The sequence below is a fragment of the Gymnoscopelus braueri genome (genome assembly GCF_963280865.1).
Source record: "Gymnoscopelus braueri genome assembly, chromosome: 16".
Classification (NCBI taxonomy): domain Eukaryota; kingdom Metazoa; phylum Chordata; class Actinopteri; order Myctophiformes; family Myctophidae; genus Gymnoscopelus; species Gymnoscopelus braueri.
Genome location: NC_137616.1, coordinates 27,116,038 through 27,140,900, shown reverse-complemented (window position 1 = coordinate 27,140,900; position 24,863 = coordinate 27,116,038). Strand labels below are relative to the sequence as shown.

General features: G+C 43.6%; 1 protein-coding gene across 13 annotated transcripts in view; it reads right to left on the bottom strand.

The window, feature by feature from the left end:
- utrn (utrophin) overlaps nucleotides 1-24,863 on the bottom strand; it is a gene marked incomplete at its 3' end in the record, with an annotated part of 232,858 nt that overhangs the window by 137,769 nt on the left and 70,226 nt on the right. For 9 of the 13 annotated variants that reach the window (XM_080452440.1, XM_080452443.1, XM_080452444.1 and 6 more), the window contains 24 exons: nucleotides 24,376-24,549; nucleotides 23,480-23,635; nucleotides 23,135-23,305; nucleotides 21,069-21,248; nucleotides 19,069-19,197; nucleotides 18,526-18,696; nucleotides 17,616-17,732; nucleotides 16,521-16,676; nucleotides 15,782-15,919; nucleotides 15,401-15,517; nucleotides 15,096-15,269; nucleotides 14,821-14,993; nucleotides 12,258-12,408; nucleotides 10,935-11,110; nucleotides 10,155-10,290; nucleotides 9,526-9,675; nucleotides 9,079-9,231; nucleotides 8,855-8,956; nucleotides 8,532-8,646; nucleotides 7,402-7,619; nucleotides 6,974-7,091; nucleotides 6,632-6,837; nucleotides 5,668-5,822; nucleotides 5,110-5,299 (listed from right to left, as the gene is read on the bottom strand). In XM_080452440.1, coding sequence (XP_080308566.1) covers nucleotides 5,110-5,299; nucleotides 5,668-5,822; nucleotides 6,632-6,837; nucleotides 6,974-7,091; nucleotides 7,402-7,619; nucleotides 8,532-8,646; nucleotides 8,855-8,956; nucleotides 9,079-9,231; nucleotides 9,526-9,675; nucleotides 10,155-10,290; nucleotides 10,935-11,110; nucleotides 12,258-12,408; nucleotides 14,821-14,993; nucleotides 15,096-15,269; nucleotides 15,401-15,517; nucleotides 15,782-15,919; nucleotides 16,521-16,676; nucleotides 17,616-17,732; nucleotides 18,526-18,696; nucleotides 19,069-19,197; nucleotides 21,069-21,248; nucleotides 23,135-23,305; nucleotides 23,480-23,635; nucleotides 24,376-24,549 — 3,726 coding nt within the window. The remainder of the gene's footprint in view (nucleotides 1-5,109; nucleotides 5,300-5,667; nucleotides 5,823-6,631; nucleotides 6,838-6,973; nucleotides 7,092-7,401; nucleotides 7,620-8,531; nucleotides 8,647-8,854; nucleotides 8,957-9,078; nucleotides 9,232-9,525; nucleotides 9,676-10,154; nucleotides 10,291-10,934; nucleotides 11,111-12,257; nucleotides 12,409-14,820; nucleotides 14,994-15,095; nucleotides 15,270-15,400; nucleotides 15,518-15,781; nucleotides 15,920-16,520; nucleotides 16,677-17,615; nucleotides 17,733-18,525; nucleotides 18,697-19,068; nucleotides 19,198-21,068; nucleotides 21,249-23,134; nucleotides 23,306-23,479; nucleotides 23,636-24,375; nucleotides 24,550-24,863) is intronic. The other 4 variants (XM_080452441.1, XM_080452445.1, XM_080452446.1 and 1 more) reach the window with 4 other exon arrangements.

The following is a 24,863-nucleotide window of genomic DNA, read 5'->3' as shown; positions in this document are numbered from 1 at the left end:
TCAGGTATTTATTTGAAGGAGGAAAAAGAAAAAAAGAAAAAAAGAAAAATCCTCTACGAGAGGATTTTTCTCGTAAATATTTTCTCGTAAAATCCTCTACGAGAGGATTTTTCTCACACCAGGATCACAGCTGAACTATGCTCTGCCCTGTCAACTTAATTGAACTCAGAGTAAAAAAGGATTTGATAGTGTGCTGTGTGCAAAACAAGATCCACATGCAACAATCAATACACCATGACTCAAATATAAAAAGGAATGCACGCACACTCCATCTCACCTACACACACACTGCACACACACTAAGTGGTAGGCTAAAGTGCAGTGTTCAGGGTTGCGCTATGGGATGCATTAAAGTGCATGGTTTCTGCTTGCCTTGTCAGTTGATATAATGGATGAGGGAAATTCGCTTCCAAGGCAGGGAGGAAGGGGAACCGTGCACACGGAGGCGCAACATGTATGCCTTCATATTTTCAGAGTGCTCGTACATTACACCGTAAAATCTTCGGTGTTAATTTATCCATTTGTAACTCTGAGAGTGTACAAATGTAACCAAACCAAAACCATCTTATATATTTAAATTGGCTAATGGGAGGACCGGCCAGCCGGCTGGCCACGCCATCACGCTCATGTCACTATGACTCAGCCATAACCATATAAGGAGATCCCAAAGCAGCTACGCCCAAATATGGACTGTGTTGTCTAACCTCAATGTGTCGTCACGGCATCAGGTGCAAACAAAACAGTCAGCTCCATATATAACCGATATGCCCATAATGGATATATTACTGATGACATCAGGAATCTCCATACATGGGCATATGGGTTGGATCGGCAGTGCAACGTAGGTGTGAGGGCCGAGTAGCGTCCCGAACCTCTAGTTTGGTTAAATTTGTACACTCTCAGAGTTGGATTAACACTGAGTACTTTACTGTGTACTAACAGCCAGCCGGTAGAGAGGCAGAGGAAGTGGGGAAGTGGGGGCGGCTGGTCAGCTGCGCTGTAGAGCTTTAGTTTAGCTGGAAGGTTTAACTGGCTAGTGCCGTCCATTTCAGTCATTCCACACCTCATTGATTCTACTTCACAACAAATTAACAGGGGGATAGTGCACTGCTAAATCTTGTTAATGCTAAACAGTCAAATCCTCCATGTTAATTTAACTCTCAGTGAGGACTTTACTCTGTACAGTGCTGACCGCAGTGTGTACCCAGTAATAGACAGGAGGAGAGATATGCTGTGTTAATGTTACAGTGCTGACGGTAGTGGGCTCCCAGTAGGAGACAGGAGGAAGACGTGCTCTAGCATTCTCTGCAGTAACTTCAGGTAACATTATAGCGCGCACGCGCGCACACACACACACACACACACACACACACACACACAGAGAAAGCAATAAGGGTATGTAGCAGAAAGGGCAAAAGGCCACTATGGGAAGTGGTTTTCATCATGCACACTGTGTGTGTGTGTGTGTGTGTGTGTGTGTGTGTGTGTGTGTGTGTGTGTGTGTGTGTGTGTGTGTGTGTGTGCGTGTGTGTGGCTGTGTTTTAGTGTGCATCTTTGTTGCCCACAACCCTCTGTCTGCACCACATGTTATTTTGTGTGTGTGACATGTGTGTGTTAGGGGTGTGCCGATATATCGTCCCGCGATATATCGCGATATGTTTTCGTGACGATATGTATCGTTTTGGAGAAAAAAAAATCGTTTTGAAAAAAAAAAAAAAAACCTTTTTTTTTTTTTTTTTTTTTTTTTTTACAATAATAATAATCAGGCATGCAAACAGCCCCGAGGTGAAAAGGGTGACAACATGTTATTTTTTTCGGGTCAGGTGTCACACTATTGCCCTATTTGGATTCAAAACGGCTATTGTAGCTGAAAATGTACAAGTTTGCGTCTGAATAATGCAAAAACATAATTATTTGTTTGCATTTTTTCTCCCCCATATATTTTCATAATAAAAAAGTGCGTATCGTATCGTATCGAAATCGTATCGAAGTTGTGAGCCAAATATCGTATCGTATCGTTTGGTGAAATTAGTGTATCGGCACACCCCTAGTGTGTGTGTGTGTGTGTGTGTGTGTGTGTGTGTGTGTGTGTGTGTGTGTGTGTGTGTGTGTGTGTGTGTGTGTGTGTGTGTGTGTGTCTGTGTGTGTGTGTGTGTGTGTGTGTGTGTGTGTGTGTGTGTGTGTGTGTGTGTGTGTGTGTGTGTGTTTTCACTTCTCACAGTGGGTTCATGCCAGGCTCCATGCTGGTTTTGTGTCAGAAAACCGCAGTAGAACATGAAATGAACCCAGATCTGTGCTGCACCATAAAACTACCAACACCCACCTGCTAACAGTAAGTATTTTAATTAATAGAAAAAGGCAATGGTGTTTATACGACGAGCGACCTTTAGGGCAATGGAAATGAAAAATGCTCACATTGACTGGCATCACACAGAGCCACAGTTTCAGAAGGGGATGCTTCTAGATTTGTAAGGCATAGCATACAGTGTCTGAACTGTCCTTCACAGTTTGCCAAAAGGTTATCTGTGCTTGCACAGACAAATTACACACCTCTAACAGGCTCGGTTAAACACACAAACCACTTGTGTGCAATTCTGATTACAATAGATACGACCTCTAAATGTTAAAAATAGTTCATTAGCCGAAATTAAAAATGAAAAAACCTGTTATTGTGCTTGGCGGCACACAAAACCCTTGGGCTGAAATCCTGATAATGAAACAACCGGTGGAGAAAACAAAGGCATAGGCATACTGTCAAAAATGTGATTAAAGCAGGACGGACAACTTGACATTGGATAGTGACAGAGAAATCGATGGGAGCCGTACAGTCACTGGGGGACAGCATTCTGAACAGTACATACTGTATCTCTGACTCTGTTCATCTTATCTACTCTCTCTGTTGCTTTTACATTTCCTCTATTTCATTAACCCAGCTCATACTTCTGAATGCCATCCATCAATCTTCACACCAGCTGTGCCACAGAGAGAGAGAGAAGAACAAAGACAGACGCCATGAAAAGAGATGAGGAAAGTGTGTGTGTGTGTGTGTGTGTGTTGGACTTCATCTACTTCACAATGACCCACGTGATGAGAGAGGAGGCCTGACACTCAAACAGATATGAAAAACATCAAATTAAGATGAAGACATGCAGCTTCGTCAGCCAAGATTAACATCAGAATAAGTGAAAACGGTGAAAAGTGAAGGCAGAAAAAATAATCATTATATATTATGCACGTCTGGCCTAGAATTCAAAACTAGCCAGGGGTCGATACTGATGAATTAGAGTTTGGCGTAATGATAATGCCCCACAAAAACATAAGCGCTATCAGCAGAGAGGCACCATCGGTTTCCTACAAGGTTTACCAGTACCATGTCACACCCCGAGCTGAGAGACGGCTGAGAGACCGCCTGATGCCCCCCCTCTGCACTAATGGAATCCTCCAGAAAAACCCAGCTGTACATTCATGCATGCTGCTCAATGCATCTCACCTATAGCTGAAACCTTGGCCTGCTTGTAAACCCATGTCTGGGTGTTGGAAGAGGGGAGCCGTAGCATGACGGCACCCGAGACAAAGGGATGGAGCACGTCATTATGGCAGCGATGCATTGCACAAGCAGTGTGTGTGTGTGTGTGTGTGTGTGTGTGTGTGTGTGTGTGTGTGTGTGTGTGTGTGTGTGTGTGTGTGTGTGTCTGTGTGAGTGTCTGTGTGTCTGTGTGTGTGTCTGTCTGTGTGTGTGTGTGTGTGTGTGTGTGTGTGTGTGTGTGTGTGTGTGTGTGTGTGTGTGTGTGTGTGTGTGTGTGTGTGTGTGTATGTATCATCAGCGTATTGTGTTGCCTAACGAGGGTTTCTTATCAGAGCTACAGCAGATGTGTGAACGTGTACGCATAGTATTGTATATTGACGATGTCGGTCAGAAACCTTGTATCTCTATATTGTATATTTTTATGTTTTTCATAAATGAATGGTCTATTACTTTGTTGTATGCAAAAATAGTGGATCTGTTTGTAGATTGGCTATTTTGTATTTTCGCTATATCTTTAAAAGAACGGAACAATTTAGAACTGAACTAATAATGTTCACCTATAATGCCATACCCAAAATAGGTTGAAAGTCGTTAAGTCTATCTGTGGGTTTTACAAATATTTAACCAATGAAAATTTACAGCATAACAATAGCTTGTGACTAAATAAGTACATTGGACCAACAGCGACGATATGCAGAATGAATGCCCCAGTCTAAAAGGGGGAGGAAGTATCCGTGTGAATGGGAGCCACATGGTGTGTAATCCAAACAAGATATGGGAACAAGATTGTCAGACAATCAGAATGTGTGCAAGACCCTCTGACTTCAATATGTTAGGGCTTTAGGATTAATGGATACTTTATCTGGAGGTGAAAGTTAGGTGAAGTGGTCCTGAATTAAACATTACATAAAGGGGGAATATAACGTGTGTCAACAGACTCCCCCAGTGGGGGAGGTCTGTGCAAATGACAAGACAGTGAAAGGACACACACACACACAAACAGAATTCCTGATCAGCAACAGGACAAAAAGATCAATGAGCTGCAGCCTCACACATATGAAAGCACACAGCATCTCATTCAAACATCTTTAACTGGCAGTGAGTGTGTACTGTGCATATGGGTGTGCGCACACACACACACACACACACACACACACACACACACACACACACACACACACACCACAGCGCCTGTCCTTTAACTGAAGGGTGCGTTAACAAAGGATGACAGCAAAAATAATAGGATAGCACCTGTCCATGGATAGGATAGCACCTAGCCATGCAAGCATACACACAACCACACTCACACAGATCCAGCGCCTCCCTAGACGCCTCCTCCGGCTCTGAGGCGTCTGTATCTCGGGCGCGCACCAGCTTCCGCCCTCCCTCGGGAGGTTTCCGCGTGCGTCACAGAAGGGGACGTTCGGTAGGCCAATCAGAGGCCTAGCGAACGTCCCCTTCTGTGACGCACGCGGAGACCTCCCAAGGGAGGGCGGAACCAATACAAGGTATTGCAATACAGGTCGCTCCAATGAACTGCAGAGGCCAATGAGGTATCTAGGTTTCTATATCCATGTACGCACCTCCAGTTGTCCTCGCAGCTCCTTCACGTGGGCGGAGTCCTGAGACAGCTCCTCCCTCTGAGAGGCGTCGGCCAGAACATTGACGGTGGTCTCTGCCTCCTGGAGCCATTTGAGGAAAGCCTCCAGCTCTCGGAGGGACGTCTGCAGGCCCTTCAGCTCACAGTCCAGCTGGGCCTGCCGGTCACTCGCCCTGTCAGCACACATTAACAAAGTCACATCGTATCTGTGCGAGACAGTACACCAGGGAGCCAGTTGCACCACCTCATACTAAGTTCAAACTTAGCCTAGTTATAGCTTAAATGGCTTTTTAAAAGCCATTTAAGCTATAACTAGGCTAAGTTTGAACTTAGTGTGAGGTGGTGCAACTAGCTCCTGGACCTATGGAAGATATTGTAATTCAGGGAGTAGGTCTACTTCATGATTACTTACTAACCACAACCTCAGCTCCCTCATCGGTAATAGTACTGAATGGTGTGTGTGTGTGTGTGTGTGTGTGTGTGTGTGTGTGTGTGTGTGTGTGTGTGTGAGAGAGCACACACGTGCATGTGTGTGTCTTACCTGTTGTTGATGCCGTTCCAGGCTGCGTTGTGTTTGTCTGTGACCTCTTTGATTCTCCTGGTGTCGTCAGTGGCATACTCCCGCAGCAGGTGATTGGACAACTCGTTGAAGGCAGCCACCGTCGCTTGGCCTTGGCCCAGGTCCTGGAGGAAGGCCTGCGGAACGAGTCACTGACATGAACACCACTGCCAAACGGCGGCTGAAGGCTTTTTTAGACGGTCAGCAGCACAACACTGTTCCCATTTCTAGGCGTCATATTGTGACACATGGGCAGGTATTTCTGACGTCCACATGCTGATGCCAAAAGCTACCATGACACTTCTTTGCCCTACTACAGTATGTTAAAACCCAATGTTAAAAGGATGGCATTTGTTATGTACAGCACAAGGACAGCCAGGTAACTTACTTTCACTGAGGGCCATTCCATTATGGTTTCAAATTTTGTTCTGAATTCACCCCTTACATTTGGTGTTTTTCAGTGGTAAAGGTATATTTCAGCCCTCTTATTTACAACGGCATAAGAGATTTCCAAAGGACAGAGGAAAGTGTTGTTTCTCTACTGTCGTCTGTTGAGCACAGTTTCCACCTAGTGTTTGGGTGGCTGTACTGCAGCTTGGCTGAATGAGTTGTCCAAAAACTCAAGTCAGCATCACAATTAGCCTGATGGATGATGTCAGTGTATCAGGGTATATTAAGGTCCAAATGTGATGTATTACGGACACATGATTAATTCACTGAAGTCCACCTCATGCAGATTACAAGTGGATAAATTACCCGTTCCATAGAGTAGGATCATTGGGTCAGAGTTCTTTTTGTCTATTACGAGCACAGGGAGTCAGTTACCCTTGAGTACATTTTTATAAGGACAGTGCCATGATAGAGACAGAGAGTCAGATAGGACAGAGTCCCGGTTAGGAATAAGAGCAAAATGGCCATCGTGTGAAAATGCTAAATTCCCCCTCACCTTGTTGTCAGGGAGTTGTTTAGTCAGGGGCTCTCTGGACTGCTGCAACAGGTTCTGGAAAAGCCTCTCGTTCTGCCCAATCAGGGCCATCGTCTCCTGTCTCTGCTCCTCCCACTGATTGCTGTGACCAATCATGTTGTCCAGCTGCCTGAGGCGTGCCTCAACGCCATGCTGCGTGCTATCCCATTGGCTGCGAACTTTCTCCACTGGACAGAGATACAAAAGACTAATTTAGTCATTGCTTTGCTTGTAATTAGCCTGTCTACAGATATGCATTTCATATAAACATACCAAAAAAGTATATACGATGGTGTCAATGTAAAGGTTTTGCTGTGGACGTACGTTTCTCTGTGATGGACGTGCGAATGTCCAGGTCAGACGTCTTGTTTTTGATGTTCTGGGCCAGCATGAAAATGTCCTCAAGCTGGGGGTGGCGCTGTTCAAGGTCAATCTTAGTCACCTGCCAGGACAACACACACACACACACACACACACACACACACACACACACACACACACACACAAAGTATTTTCCTTTTTTCCCCCCACAATACGCTTGTGTCCTCTTATCAAAAACACAAGTGCAAAAAGCTGCAAAAAGCTGTGTAAACTTCACAGCTCTACTTCATAAATAGCTGCGTGCGGGTGTCATGCACCGAAAATAACCACTCCACAAGCTCTTGGAGATGGGCTATTTTCGGATCATGACACCCAAGCACAATTGCGTATCACTTGGGCTTTACTGCATAATCGTCCTCCTCCATTCCCACCTGCAGACGTCCCATGGTGGTCCTGATCTCCTCCGTGTCGCCCACAGTGACGATGTTGGACTTGAGCATCTGGGTGATGAGCAGCAGCCAGTTGGCCAGCTCGGTGGCCGTCTCATTGAGGTCAGTGGGCGCCACGGTCTCCGGGGTGTGGGGGGTTTGGTGGTGGGGGTCCTCGCTCACAAGGCTGGCCATCTGGACCGCCGAGGGAACCGAAGACACTGGGGTGGGGTAGGGTGAGAGAGGGACTTAAAAATGTCTGCAAACATGGGAATCGGGGCATGTTTTGTTGACACGTTATTCGCATTTTGTCGTTTAGTCCCCATCTTCTTCCTCCTCATATATAGAATTGTCACATATAGCAGTGGTTCTAAACCTGTGGGCATGATTTTGGGGGGGCCCCTAGATGACAGTGAAGTAACAATTTAAGAACTTTAAGATCTTTTTAATAACAAAAAAAAGAAGAGAAAAACTAAGACCATTACTGCATTATTGTCAAATAAAATAAGAAATAGTCAAAAGTTGTGAAAATAGCAGATCTATAAGTTCACAACGCCTCTCATTGCGAGGCGTTGTGAACTCCTACAATTCCCAGTGCTCGTCAGAGTGGGAGGTCCCCAGTTCAAATATGATTATTTTGTGGGGTCCCCAGTTCAAAAATGATTATTTTGTGGGGTTCCCAGTTTAAATGTGGTTATTTTGTGGGATCCCCAGTTCAAATGTGATTATTTTGTGGGGTCCCCAGTTCAAATATGATTATTTTGGGGGGTCAAGGCCTGAAAAGGTTCAAGTTCCGCTGACATATAGAATACAGATGACATATAGAATACAGATTACCGATTAGAAAATTGGTGTTTCTCATGACAGCAATTACTTCTGCTATGCAAGCATGTGCATAGCTACCTGCCACTTCCAGTACATTTTATGTCTGATGTATGTCCATATGATTGAAAGGGTAAAATTTTAATGCAACAATAAAATGGAGGATTTAATAGAGAGAGCATTTTTAATAGCATTTTAACTAACACTGTGTGTTAAGTGATATATTAGATACTGCATGTGAATGGAATTATATGAAAACGGGAAAAAAAACATCTTCAAGTAGACACAAGAAGAACAGAGATGGACTTTACCGAGTTGCTGATGCTGGACAACGTGCTGTGTCCATGGAGATACAGGTTGATGGAGAGAATCCCTCAGCCGGTTGTCCAGAGCTTTCCAGTCGGCTGCCAGCTGCTCCACCTTACTCTACACATAACAATAGAAATACAGTAGACACACAGTCAATCCATTTGCAGCACCACATTGCTACCACATAAGTTCAGACAACACATCAAACCTCTGAACACAAAGCAAAAAAAAGTGCAATTTAGACGCTAGAACGTCCGATAATAAAATACAACTATTTCAACTACAGCCGATATGCACGTGCACGTTACTATAGCAACTGGTCGACCTTTTCCTCGGGCATCAGCTGCTGTCGCCTTTGCAGGTCTATGGAACGAGCCAGCAGGTCTTCCAGCTCTCTCTTCCTCTCCTTCATTGAGGCCTCTAGAACCTACAACACAGAGACAGACATGGAGTAACAGTGGTTACTGATTTCAGGCACCAAGTGTGCAACGGTAAATGTGTGTATTTGTCGGTCCACAGTGTTCTTTAGAGACGAGAGATGGTCTCTACCTGTGCCTGGGCGTGGCTGAGGCCTCTGGTCGTCAGTGTCTGGTGTGTGACCAGGACCCAGTCAGAAAGTCTGTTCATCCGGTCCTCAAACTGGCTGTGGCTCTGCAAGTTAGCCTCCACCTCGCCCACCTTTTCTAACAACTCGCGGTTCACCTGCGAGGGAGAGGGGGGGGGCAGGTTTGGGGTTGGGTGAAAGCATATCGCAGTGGGTAGGAGTGTGGTTTGGGGTGCAGTGGGGTTTGAGGTACACAAGGAATAAGCCGGGAGGTATTGTACATAAAATACTGCAGCAATTATTGTCGACTCAGCCGTAAAGATAGAAAGATTAACCGATTAAGACCTGAGGCCGATTCTACAAACGTCTTCTAAATCCTAACAGTTTTCTGAAAAAATAAAAATAAAAAATGGACTTTGAATGCAGTGCCGGTTACAGTACCACTCTCTCACCTTGCACCAGTTGAGGTTGATAGTTCTGAGCTTGGCGACGTGCTGCTCTCTCTCCTGGGAGCTGACACTGGGACTGGCCAGGATCTGTGGGGCGTGCTTGTTCAGCCAACCAAGACGTTCATTCTGCGCATCCACCTCCAGCGCCAGTGCCTGTCGGAGAGACAGAAGCGTTTGGGCCTTTGACCTTACAAAGAATCGCTCAATATATACGTGTTAACTAATGCCAGGGTGACAGGGGGAAAGAGCGAGATAATCTGCTGTGAAAGAGAGGTATATTGTGTGTGTGCGAGCGCACGCGCGTGTGTGCCTGCGAGCGAGAGAGAGAGAGAGAAAGAAAAGTCTGACTTTTTAATGATAGGCACAGGGGATGAAATCCATATGCAAATACTGTCTGTTTCAGATCATGAACACTGGACGTACATCACAACACTGGGCATAGAGTAAATGGAAAACCCACTGAGATGCTAGCACCAAGTCGTGCAGGAAAATAAGAAAAAAAAGACAAAGGAAGGGTGAAAACGCAATCTAAGCTGACCGTTCTGACCTGCTTCAGCAGCAGAAATAGAAATTGCCTTTTCCACCGTGAAATTTCAATTGAGTCAAACGAGGGTAGAGGTGCAGCGCTATACCTTGAGTTCCTTGAGGTTCTTGTCGGTGGCAGTGACAGGCAGGCAGCTGACAGCACTCTCTGCCTGCTCCAGCCACAGAAATAACTCCCCGCTTCTCCTTACCACGTCTGACAGAGCTGGATCACCTCCAGCAAGCCTAAACACACATACACACACATACATAAGGTAAGAAAAGAAGCAGAGGGGGTAATGGATTTCGATATAAACACACAAGCATGCACGTAGAGACAAAGAGACACCAGAATGTAAATGCATTCTGAATCAAGACAGCATGTGCGCACGCACGCGCACACACACACACACACACACACACACACACACACACACACACACACACACACACACACACACACACACACACACACACACACACACACACACACACACACACACACACACACACAGATTAAGATCTCCATTGGCCCAAAATGTCATGCAGGTCTAATGCCAACATTTACATTTATATTACAGCTGTATACTGATCGAGCATGCTGATGACATTTACCTGCTGAGCTCTGATACAGGAAGTCATGAGCTAATATACATTTGGTTACGTTGCCTGTTAGTCCCACTGTTGGAAAGGGAGCTTTACCCTCTATACAAGATCCTGCTGTAAAATCAAGATGCTCTACAGCCCACAATCAAGGGAATGATACATGATACGATAGTGATCGCATCATTGTCAAAATTTGACATTTGAATCCAAGCTCCTTAACACTCCAAATCTTGCAAACGTTTTTCAGTGAGGTCTTGTCCCGCGTGTTGCCATAGATACAATACCTGCGCTGTCTGTCAAGGACTTGCCGGTTGACGACCCTCCAGCGCTGGCCCAGGGTCGCCAGCTTCTCCTCAAGCAGAGGCCCGTCGGGGGCTGACAGCTGCCCGATTATCTGCTCCCCTGTGCGGGTTAGCACTGCCAGGACAGGCTGGTGGCTGACCAGGCCTTCCTCCAGCTCCTAAGGTAGGCAAGTGTACGAGAGGGAGAGAGAGAGAGTGGGAAGAAAGATGGATCAATACAAGCACATGAACCCCTTCACTCAGGGCCAAATCCCCCAGCTCAAGTTTGTCTTTCCAGGGCAAATCTTCGATTGACACGCACGTGTGATTTGTGGCAAATCAGGATTTATGCTGCCAAGTCTCCACTTCCACCGAGAGAGATTTAACTGAACCCATAAAGTAAGAAGAGTGAGCTTAAAGTCTACTGAGCGGTGAGTCAGCTAATTGATCTCTCACTTCGCACACACTTGATCTTGTGTCTCTGTGCCTCGTAAAAGCCCTGTTATACGTAGTTGTGCGCCGGTGTGGCGCATTGAAAATAGATCTACAAGCTCACTTACAGATCTATAAGCTGAGCTTGTAGATCTGCTATCTTCTGTGCGTGACACCGGTGTGCAATTAAGTATAAATTAGGCTTAAGAAAGAGTTAGTGGAAGGAACAAGTTGGCTAGAGGCAAGGGCAGCCCCGGCTTTGGCAGTCAGCTGGATGACGATGTTAATAATGGTGGCGAGGCAATCCATGTCATTGTCAGACCCCTCAAAGAACTCAATCCCCTGTGGGAAGGAGGCAATTTGTAATAATGAAGCCAAGCGACTTAATAAAATGTGTTCTTTCCTTTGCCCTCTCTCACATGACTCTCGTTTCCACTTCTATCCTTTGCCAGCACTATATAATGACTGTACTGGACAATTACTATACCGTAGATGTGATGTGTTGGTTGATTAGGTACAGTAAAATGATCAGTGTTATGCTTAATTAAAGTATCTCAAATCAAACTCTCCCAGCAGCTTCAATCACTGATGTAAACATATTGCTGTTGAATATTTATTGGCTAGGGGTCATTTAGCTTTTGGTAAGTAAACATTCAGCATGGCTCCTATATTAACACATCAGTTATTGTTGGTTTACATTTAGGTGAAGGCAAATAATACTGCATACAGTCAGTGAAATGAGATATTATTACAAACTGTCTTTGAGATAGGTTCAATCAGATGTACAGAGGAAAATCATGGCAATTACATACCAACATACACATACACGCAGTCTCACACACACACACACACACACACACACACACAGACAGACAGCAGTGTCCTGTCCCTGACCTCTTGGTATCTCCTGGCGGTGTCCAGGTGCAGCTGTCCGTCAGGGCCGCTGCTTTCAGCCAGCACCATCTCCGTGTCTGTCAGCCACTGGCTCAGGTCATTCATGTCACAGTGGAACTGCCTCCACTCCTCTATGGCACGATCAAACCTCCTACAGGACACATGCATTCACGCAAAAACACGCACATGCGCGCACACACACACACACACACACACACACATATTTATATTAGAATCGAAAATGATAACAGTGACAGCAATTGCTACAACAGTTCCCAGTTTGATTTCCGGCCCGGCTGGACCATTTGCAGGATATCATTTCCCTACACTCTCTCCACATTTCATTTCTCTCTCCACTGTCGCATTTAAATAAAGGCTTAAAAATGCCACCCCCCCCCCACCCAAAAAAAAGATTTGCATTTCCTAAACGCTTTCTCGCAATCAGACACACACCATACACGACTGATTATACAGCATGAGCACTCAAATTCAATCCAGTTTCCCACGAACGAACCAAATCAAACTGCTTTAAAATTCATCTCGAAAGCTCAAAATCACGTTTTTTTATTGAATATGTTTTAAATCATAATTATGGCCCGAATACGTAGTGATTGCTATCCCCCAGTTTCAGAGAAAAAGTGGAAAAACTAGGGAAAAGTTCAAATTCATATAACAAAAAAGACAAAACCACACTTCACCCCACCTGACCTATTAAACACAAGTGAACCGTGTGTCAGTTGGGACTACCTGTCAACAGTTTTACCGTTCTAGCCGCTGCATTACAAACAGCCAGGACGGCTGATTGTTCTGACATGCCAAATCAAGACAACAGATCTTTATCATGTCGACGGTCACAAAAGGGGGGCTATTCCCTCAGGGAAGGAATCCAATCTAATCCAAGAAGGAAACGGTGAGGGGGAAACGGATTTGGACAAGCTGCTGCACCAATATATTCTGTTAGGACTGTAAGTTTCCAAGATCTTCTTAGCGATTATTTTATAGATTACTTATTCAATTAATCGAGGAGTGTTTAAAAAAAAAATACATTTATGTATTTATTTTTATTTAGAGTAGCCAAAACTTTTTACCTATTTTTTCTCCCCAATTTAGCCGTTATGCCAATTAATTCCTCCTACTGCTTGCCACCGCTTTTGTACCATACGGCCTACAGGCTCTCACCTGCCAGTAAGGAGCCCCCACCGGGAGGATGTAGAGCCATCTTCCTACTCCTTCCCTGCTGACAGGTGCCGCAGTGACACATTTCAACCTCCCCGCCTCCCTCCACTGAACACTGACGCTCGGCCAAGCCGGATGCACGTGGATTCGTACCCCTAGAATCCTGCTGTGGTGGACAGGTACTTTACTCCTGCACCACCCGAGGGCGCATTCATATTTATTTTAATTCTTATACATCAATGAATCGACATGAAAAATTTCAGATAATCTTTTTTATTATTATTATTATTAATTATTAATTATTAAATCAATTAGTCTGACTAACCACTTAAGCCCCAATTTATATTTTGTTGTGCAATGATGAGGTGCAAAAATATAGAAAATAGCTGATCTATTTTGTTCTCAGTATTTTTATTTGGAAAATAATCAGTTTTATTAAAATTCATTCTTTTTTTTCCTAAAGTCTGTTCTTTAGATTTTTTACCAACATCGAAGGAATCCATATATGTTCCATCTTAAAAATGTGCCTAGTACTTCATTCCATTGTGTGTGCCCACCCTGTACTCAACGGATGTTTGTTTATGCCCAAGGAATTGTGCTTTTACTAATGAAGGTCACCGGTGAGCCTGTGTAAGTGTGAGAGAGTGTATGTGTTGAGTGCTTGAATGAGTTGAGCGCGTGAATGAGTGAGTGAGTTTGTCTGCAAATGAATGATGGAGTCAATAAGTGAGTGAATTAATGGAATGACAGAGTCTGTGAGGGAGGGACTGTCTACGTGCAACACCACATGTTTGTGCCTAAGGAACGGTTCTGATGGTAATCAAGGTCACCACCAGAGTGAGTGTGCGCGTGTGTGCGTGTGTGTGTGTGTGTGTGTGTGTGTGTGTGGGGGGGGGGTGTGTGTGTGTGTGTGCATGCAGTTGTGGTTGAATGGGTGTGTCTTGACTATGTGCCCTTGTCTATCTGTTTATCTGTTCTTGCCGTCTCCAGACTAATCAGACAGTTGACATTCAATGTCTCTCCAAAATGGGTCAGGTCATATCCAGACACACCCCCCCCACACACACACACAACAATAATTATGATTAATTTGATTCTATTTTGCATTTGTCCTTCTTTTCTCATTGAGGTACGTTGTGACAAAGTGATTTGTTAAAACCACTCTATGAATACATTTGTTTTGATTGACTGCTAAACCTTTTTCAGCATTAACCTTTTTTAGCTCGTTCATGTTTTTGTTCTCCAGCATGACTCCAACAAATATGTTTTCCAGTACACTGTGCTCTTATCCAGACAAAAAAAGAACTGATTTAATCTCAATTCTGGTAAAGCACAATTCTGAATTTGTGTGTGTGTGTGTGTGCGTGTGTGTGTGTGTTTGTCCCACCCGTTGCGGTGGTTGTACATGCGGTTGAGCCGGTCCCACTCAGCATTGAGCTGGGTGAGGGCATCTCCGATCTGGGCCACTTCGCTGGGCGAGGCGCCCTGGATGGCATCGGGCTGGCGCTCATGGATCGATGCCACTTGGTCGCCTAGGCGGTCAAGGCTCTCCTTGATATTCTAAAAAAAGGGATGTGAGGGATTGAAGCATAGTCAGAATTCTGATCCGGGCCTTTTTTCATGATCATTTTCCAAAGATCAAGCATTTCTTTTTAACGCCACCTTGAGAGTGTCCTCCTGGCAGGAGAAGTCCTCATACAGCCCCCCACTGAGCTCTGAGGAGTTGAGCAGCAGCTCATTGTCGGCCATGGCCAGCAGCACCTTGTTGACATCCAACAGGTAGTCGGAGGGACTCAGAGAAGACCCAGCGCCGACACGCTCCACTGGTGACATCTGCTGGCAACACAGGAAGACAAGGAGAGGAGGGACAAATCAGAGAAGATGTGGGTGATAGAGACAGAGAGAAAGTAAGAATGAGTGACTTTGTTTTTGGTATTTTAAATATTTACATGACCACATTAACATACCACAGAAGTGTTAAGTGACACCTCAGCACACAGCTCGCTTGTCTGTTCCGTGAAGCTGTATGAGGAGGAAGAATCCATTGAGACCTCCATCTGCCTGCTTCGCAGTACCCTCAACTCCTAAGACATAGACAAACACACACACTGTTTGTCGAGGCTAAACTTTGCATACAAGCACATGAACACACAGAACAGGAAAAAGCTAAGCAAGGCCAACTACTCTTTAGGTAAATAGCAGCACATGCTCATGCAGTGCCGTCCTAAGCCCTACATTGGTAATTCAGCAATAAAGCTTTGCTACACAACAAAATCAGGAATGTTAACATTCCAGATTTTACCATGTAGAAGACAGATAGACCCCAGTGATGTGAGCACCTCACCCACCCTGTGAGCAGAATACTGGCTCTGCAGCCGGAGAAGCATGAGTGTCAACTCCTCCCTCTGACCATCGTCAGATGCCTGCTGCAGCACCTCTTCTCCTCGCCTCAGCAGGTCCTCCACGGCAGCCTTTTCCTCGTCCATCTGGCGAAAAATGACAGGAGGTCAAAGATCAAAACAGTTGAATTGTCAGTAGTAGAGCCAACGGCATTACTGGCAGTTACCATCCACGTTTTAAATGGCTCTCTTGCAAACAATGAGGCATGGCCTGATCGCTGTGGAAATGAGGCAGAGTCTTCCCAGGCAAATCTTGTTTGTGGTGGGAAAGAAAGTAACTGTTGTTAAATGGTGTAGCGACCTTGACGAGGACCAGTGTGTGCAACACCATAAACCTTGATAGCACAAGCTGGAGTTACACACTGACCAATCAAAGCTTGTCTTATCACACGGCAACACTTTTATACGGCTCATATCACGGCTACATGTTCTTGGCCGAATGAATACCTCATAAAACGTATGAGGAGATTACATTTCCCTAGCTGATAAAACACAAAAAGAGACTAATACTGCAGGTGCTACTTGGACATAGCAATGATGTGTTTTTTCTATTGTCATCTGCAAAACTAATAAAAAAACAATGGAAACAATGAAAACATTTACACAATAGTCATACTGCAATGTCTGAAACCATAATAGTGTTGTTTTCTTTTCTTTTTTATAACAAAAACAAACGTGGTGTGTATACCTTGTCATCATCCAGAGTGTGTGCTGGGTCCTGCTGTTGCTGCAGGGCCCTGAGTGTGTCCTGTAACTCTGTCTGAAATCCCTGTACTTCACTGGGCTTTGGGGCTCCTACAGCATCAACCTCCGTCAGTACCTCTACCTGGTTCTGAACCACCTGCTGAGAAATGATGGCGACATGATGGCGACATCACTAATGCAAACCAGCTCAGAGAGAACACGCTGACAAACAACATGCCAACAATTAAAATAGGTGCGATAAATGAATTAACCATGACACGTACAATAAAATGTACGGTAAGACTTTTTATTAAAGTCGGGTCTATAATGTGCCATAACCAAATTTATAATGCATTATAATGCACTTATAAGGCATTGTAACACTCATTATAAATGTTTATAATTATGCATAACAACTTATAACAAGGTTTATGAAGTATTATAACTTAGAATACATACAATTTATAAGTACTGCTCAAAATACATTATAAGCTCAGCGGAACAGCACATAACTACCAGGTAACACTTTACTTAAAGATCGGGTCTATGATGCATTATAATCACATTTATAATGATGCACTAAAATGCACTTATAAGGCTTCATAACACTTGTTATAAATGTTGTAATTATGCATAAGAACTTATAACAAAGGCACTATAACTAACTAACTTATGGTAGTTATAATGTGCTGTATGTCTGAATTTATAATGCATTATGACCTGCACTTATAATACTTCATAAACCTTGTTATAAGTTGTTGTGCAGAATTATAAACATTTATAACGAGTGTGGAAGCCTTATAATGCATTAGAAATGTGATTACAATGCATTATAGACACAACCTTTAAGTAAAGTGTTGCCGTGTAATTATCACTTCACATGGGGTTTTACTTACAAAGCATTTTTTATAAACTCTGGCCCAGTATTTTAGTCATGTAAACATTTTGCAAGATGAAAATTTCCAATTGCTTTGTTGCGGAATACGCACTTCTCAATGATTCTTAAAGGATTTTGCAATAACACTGTTCACAATTGTATTTAATGACTTTCATTCCCCAAATGCTGGAATCAAATAGGTTTCAATTAAATTGTTTGTACCTGCTGAACCATCTCCACTTGTTGAACCATCTCTACCTGCTGAACCATCTCCACTGTTTGAACCATATCTACCTGCTGGACCACCTCCCCTCCACCAGGTTCCAGACTAGTCAACATCTAGACACCAACAAACAGGTCAAAGATATCATTAGTTAACACACTGATGCTTTCTTTAAATTATTATTATTATTCCAAATGAAAAATGCTCTTCAAAATAAATGTGCAGTTATACGATTACATTTCTTTCCCTAGCATCAATTGATTTCTTTGCTATACCAGGACCCGTACATAAATTGAGATGCCAGAAACTAAATTAGATGAAAAAGAGGTAGCTGGCCAGGGCTTTTGAGACCCAATTAAAAATGTAATGACCACGTATTTTCATTCAGCTCAGAGTTACACCTAGCAGCAATAATTGCCTGTATTGGCTGAACTGTATAAACAGACTTTAAATTGTGAATACATTATACTTTGAATCCAGAAGGACAAAGAATATGGCTTCATACTGTAGGTAAAGTTTGTGTTGGTGCAGATATTTGTTGACCTTGATGTGTGCAGTGTGTCAAAGAGTTACAGTATGTTTTTTATGTTGCTGTGACAACAACCTTGGGCTGTATCGTCTGTGTGAGAGAGGCTCTGTGCACAATAATGCATTAGAGGAGTCTGTTAACCCTGTTAATGAATGAATTAATGCTGAAATGTAATGCTAAAACAAAAGATGGGACTATATCACTGGTGAGGGATGACATGTTTACTATTTGGTTGTTGTTGTAGTGTGTGTGTGTGTGTGTGTGTGTGTGTGTGTGTGTGTGTGTGTGTGTGTGTGTGTGTGTGTGTGTGTGTGTGTGTGTGTGTGTGTGTGTGTGTGTGTGTGTGTGTGTGTGTGTGTGTGTGTGTGTGTGTGGGGTACCTTGGTGGTGTTGATATGCTGGGAGATCTTGTCGAAGTTACGGTTGAGCTCCGCCAGCTTGGGCTCCACTACGTCTCGGCAGGCGGGTCCCCTGCTGGTCATCAGGATGATAGCCTGGTCTCTGACACTGTCCACACGCAGACTGATGTCCTCCAGATCTTCCAGAACACGCTGGGGACAGACAGTAAACTGGTTCAAATAGACTGGCGTCCGCCCATTCGTCCATCTGTCTGTCTGGCCTATTCACTTCCCATGATTACTACATCACACAATGACTACTACTCTTTTATGCTTTTTAGATTTAAAAAGAAAAGATGGGCCCAAGTTGAAACAGAGCTGGAAAAAAACACCCTAGTGTTAGTCATAATTTACTCAAACTTTGCAGATTTACCTCTAAAAACATATTTACTTATATTGAAAACCAATTCTCTGCCGTCAAGCAGTAAATGGAAAATGGAAAAGGACCAATACTCTTCCTCACGTTCCCCACAACTTCTTTCTCCCCCTCTCTTTTCACCAATAATCAACCCATTTCCTAGCTACCTTGACCATCCTCTCCCTCTCAGCCGTGGACAGCCTCTCTGCCTCATCCAGGTGGATCTGGGTCTGGTAGAGCCAGGTGCTGATGTGAGCCAGGTTCTCATCAAAGATCTCCACCTCATTCTGGTGATTCTACACAGGATAGAGAAATAGAAGGGAAGGGCTTTGTGATTGCACATGGATGTTAACATGGATTCAATGCTGACTGGACCATGTTCTCTTTTGTAAAACTTATTAACCCCCCCACCTCCCTAAATGATGGGTCTGTAACTATCGGGGTGGACCCAGCAGCACTGAACACGCTAGTTGGTCAAGTGCTACTAGGTCTTGCTTGAATGTTACACACAAACACATCAAGTTTAAATGGATAAACAGAAGATTATATAATAACATAAGGGACATTTTGAAACATGGGATTTTTTTCCCTCTTCCCAACGTAGTCATCCTGACAATTCCCTTTGAACAATGCACCACACTGCATGGTCCCTGTTGCTGCTACCCCCCACAGTTGCTCTGGGGAGGGTGTAGACAACCACATGTCGTCTCCGATGCAGTGAGGAGTTTCACCGGTAAAGCTTAACAGAAGTTTATGCTCTCTCCGCTCCACTCCCCGCTGAATAGATGCCGCAACCAACCAGCATGAGTCACAAATACGGCGACAAGGACCAAATCCCCTGCCGGCTTCATAACCGTAAACACAGCCAATTATGCTTATTGGAACGCCCGGCCCAGAGGAGTTGAACCCCAGTCTCTGCACTAGTACTTTACCCCTGTGCCACCCAGATGCCTAAAACATGCCTTAATGTACCAAAACAATGAACTAAGAACACCAATTGTTGTCAGAAGGTGACAATGTTTATGACCAGTAAGGAGGAGTGAGACAAAGTGTGTGTCCCTAGGTTTACTATGTTAGGCTATTTCCTTATAATGAGTTTCTATGGAGAGGAAAACTCTGGAAATCTGGAAAGCATTGGATCATTGCGGTCTTAATGAAAAATAAAATATTAAAAGATATCTGAATACTGAATGAATCCTGTATTGCACTGGGTTTGAAGAATGTGTCGAGTCAATTACAGAAAAGACGTATTCCGCTCATGCCGGGATGCTGCTCTGCTGGCAAACCATTTCCTAAGCGGTTGTTTTGTTTATCTCATCTCATCATCTACAAACTCAATAAATGTTTGCCAAGGTTGAGTGGATGGTTTTGAAAATTGACTTCTATGATTTAATTATGATATTCTGGGGCACACAATGTGAATATAAATTCTTTAGCAAACGAATGTGATAAAAAAAATGTACGTTCGAATCATAAATCATTCAAATTGCAGGCAAGCACTAGATACAAATACAGTATTTATAAATAATCACTATTTTGCCAAGTATATTCGTACCTACATTATAAGGAATTTGTTTTGGTTACGTTGATGCATTGTAGTGAACAGGAACTAATATTTCCTATAGAAACAATAGGCCTATAAAGGATATACATTAATATGAATAACATAGCACTGAAGATTAATCAAATATACGTGTAAACATTTAAAGACAAAAGGCTTGAAACGTTGTCCATTAACCAAGTGTTGGAACAGCAAATAATTTGTTGTTGTTTTTTTGGCTTTCTCTAACCCAGCACCTGCCAAGGTATAGGCATATTTTCCTTTCATGTTTGTTGCAATATTCTCATTGCATGCAGAAATAACATCTCAAGCCTGCCCATCACACTTTGATCAGTCACTTCATCATAATTTACATCATAATCGTCGCGATCCAAACACAAACAGAAATCAAGCAGTTCAAGAACTCTATAGTTCTTAAGTTCCTAACTATCTGGAACGTTTTGGGTGTAGAGGCTTTTTTGTTCCAATTCTACTTGGTAGATCATATTCAATTTGCAGCAATCTTCAGTATCAATTAGTTGATATGTTAAAAAATAAAATAAAAGCTGATTTATACAGTCCAGGTCATTTTCATCCCACTTCAAATCTCCCAACATTTGCTCTCACCAGCACTGCACTGAGCCAGTCTTCAGTCCAGGTACGGACTCGGCTCCAATTCTCATTTAGCCTGCAGAGCCTGTCCTCCAGCTGAGCCTCGCTCCCCTCCACCAGAGTCTGCAACCCAGCGCTGGTCTCCATCAGGCCAGACAGCTCCGCTTTACGCCGTTCTGTCTCCTTCAACAGACTCTGGAGGATGGACATAGTACACACACATGAATCTATTAGGGTTAATGTGTTAAATAGCTCTATATTCTGACAGCAATCATTGCTATAGAGTGATTGTTCAGTAACAGAGGTCTCCTCATCTCTCCAGCTCTTTAGCCTACCAATTTTATCCAATCAGGAGAGAAAACTCATACAGGATGAACAAGTGAAATTGGAAGTGATGAGCAGACAAAATTTAAACTGGAGCACTATAAAATTGAAGCTGATAAATGGTTACTCTCTCGTGATTGGCCGAAATTGGCAACCCACCTATGTATGTATTTTCTGTTTATTAACTCTCTCAGTGCCAAGCCCCGAGTTATCCCGAGTTTTTCTGAATGCCCTCAGTGCCAGAACGAGAAATCCAGAGTTTTTACTTTTTACTGTGATCGCGCTATTCTGTTTATTTTTCCTCATAGGTTTTGTTTTCCACTTACTTCACACACACCGGGATCCGGTTTCATGACGCAGATTCCGTTTCCGGTCCTCATTTTTTTCCCCGGTCATTTTCGGCCAGAATAGGAAAAAACACGGTTTTTCACACGGTATAAAAAACGAACCGAGAGCTCCACTTCTATTTTCTTTAGTCTGGGTGACGGACAGTCATCGTCGTCGTGTATCACATTGTACTTTAATCCGATCGGCAATCTGCGAAAACGTCACATCCGGTTTATGACGTATGCACTGTTTGAGCCTGTTTGGGGGGGGGGGGGGCGAGCGAGTCAGCGAGGTGATCAAGGTGTCTATTTGCTGCTCTCTGCTGGTAGAACTGTCGTATGTGTTTAACACATTGAGTGCCAGGGTCTTTTAAAACAGGGTACAGTCGGTGCCTGGATTTTTAACCATTTTTGAACCTTTTTCAAGTAGTCACAAAATATTTTCAGTGATCACCGTCCTCAAGGTGATCCCCTCATTACACACATAGAGGTCTCGTACAATCGGGGGGAAAAAATTAAAAACATTAGGTAATCCGTTCCATAGTTGCAGCCAGTTGAAAATAGTCGAAAATAGTCAAAAATACATATTTTAGAAAAAAAGTACACAGGAGCCGAGATACAGGCTTTTGAAGTCATAAGTTAACCAGGAAGTGGATTGGAGTCTAAATCTTCGAAAAATGATATCTCCTGGTGCTGAGAAGAAAAAAAAATGTTTTAATTTTTTTTTAATTTTTTCCCCCAAAAACGGTCATAACCGTTTTTGGCACACAACGCATGGCTTCTCAAAAACGGTCCGGACCGTTTTTGGCACTCAATGTGTTAAAACCGCAGTCAGACAATTATTTGAATGAAAAATTACAAAATAAAAAAATAAAAGAACACGCAAATCGCTGGCACTGGGGGAGTACTTTATGAAAATACTCAAAGAAAAGAGTTAAAGTGCTGGAGAGACAGGGAGACCCCCAGTATTATACAAACACTCCTGATTCTGATTACTATCAGAATATAGGGCTTTAACCTTTTCACAAAAAAAACTTTTTGTTTTAACCGAAGCAGATCTCTTAAACTACCTTTAACTATGCATTACAGTCGGAGCGAATAGTAGTTGCAACCTTGGTCCAGCCAATGAAATTGTCTGGAGTGTATAAATAATGCTTCTGTGATCACGCCAGGGGGCGCTCTGCCATAAGCTAATATCTTGCTCGTAATATTCAAAGAACAGGGGTTACGTTCATAGCGTAAGCCTTTTGAGTTCTACAATTTACAATCGAGGCATTTAGCAGACGCTCTTAATCCAGAGCGATTTACAGTAAGCAAGGACAACACAAGGTAATACAACATATATAGACACACACACACACACACACACACACACACACACACACACACACACACACACACACACACACGCACACACACACAGCCACTCACGTTAGCCCATACGATCTCAGCATCGATGTCTGCCGGCATGTCTCCAGAGGAGTTCTTTTGCTGGACTTGAAGCTCATTGGTGGTCAGCCAGTCCTGCAGCGCAGCGCTCTCTTTGTGGAACTTCTGAGAGAGAGAAAGAGCCTTCTCCAGGTCCTGTTTGCCCTCGGTCACCTGAGCAGCAGCAGCACGAGAGACATTAACCATAACGAGCCGCAGAAGTGCTTCACGATAGGTTTAATAATTTCTATAGCCCAACGTGTGATCTCATTTATATCTCCCCATTTGCAGAAGGTATATTCCTAATGAAGCTAAAATGAGTCAAGCTAGAGCCAAGTAAAGCATTACCTGTGCCCCCAAGTCATTGTAGAGCATTTTGAGGGCGGTGAGCTGTTCGTCCATGGCCTTGGGGTTCTCCGTCTGCTGCTTCTGGACAATCTGCCTGCCCGTCTTTATCACTGTCTCAACCTCCAGCTTCACCTCACTTAGCAGTTTGTACAGCTTCTGCACAGGCAAAAAAAAGAGAGAGGTGGTGGGTGGATGTGTGTGTGTGTGTGTGTGTGTGTGTGTGTGTGTGTGTGTGTGTGTGTGTGTGTGTGTGTGTGTGTGTGTGTGTGTGTGTGTGTGTGGTTTGTAAAATCCCATGATAATAGGGATAATAACACGTGAATGGGATGGGACCGAACCTTTTCCCCAGAAGTGGTTCTATATGTTAATGAAGAGAATTCACAAGGACAATTGCAAACTTCATACTGTAGCTCTTCTCCCAGACTAGCCATTTATGTGTGTGACGACACCCACCCATCCTTGCCTTAAAGCCTTGCCAGAGACAAAGCTCACTGCAATGTCCTTAAAACCATGCTGAATAATCTCAGCTGCAAATAAAGCCTTTAACCCATTTAGACCAGGAAAGCCTAAACGTTCTTATACCCTTCAATCCGGAAAAGCATCCGGATTTTTTTTTTGTCAAGGACCCCCAAATTGATATGTACCGTAAATTTCGGACTATAAGCCGCGACTTTTTTCCAATTTTTCGACCCTGCGGCTTATATAACGGTGCGGCTTATCTATAAAAAAATTATTGAAAATTTTGTGTAAAAAATAGCAGATGTACAATCTTGCAGCACGGCTTGTATATCTGCTATTTTTGAACAGCCAACGTAGACATTATATGAATAAAAATGTTATGTTATGATGTTAGGTTAGCTTTGTGAGATAGAGGGAGATGAGCTGTGTGTTCTCACCATGCAGCCGTTGAGGTGGGTCTGGATATTGTCCGGTTCCACCTCCCCCATGTCCAGGACATGGAGCTCGGCCTTGGCACCGTCCAGGACCCGCTTACAGTCCAACATGCGCTGCTCAAAGTTAGCAGGCTTCTGGAACAGCTGGTACTTTGTGGAGATCTCTCTCAGCTTCCTCTGTCAAGAGTGGGGAGGGAAGGAGTTACTAAACTGCTGTACAATGGGACCACTAATAAAACCATACACTGATGATGTCTGGGGGGCTGTGTGCGCTTTCTGTTTGCCATTGACTTTTTATTTTATTTTATGTTTTACACATCGGTTGAAAGTATGGTTACAATGATGGATGAAAAATCATGGAAAACTTTGAAAAGGACTTTGGTGAAATAAACAACATATTATTCACCATGTGGCAAAAATGGAAGAAAATGATTGCATGTCAATTGTCAAGTTGTACAAAATATAAAACGGCCTGTTATAGCCCCACCACA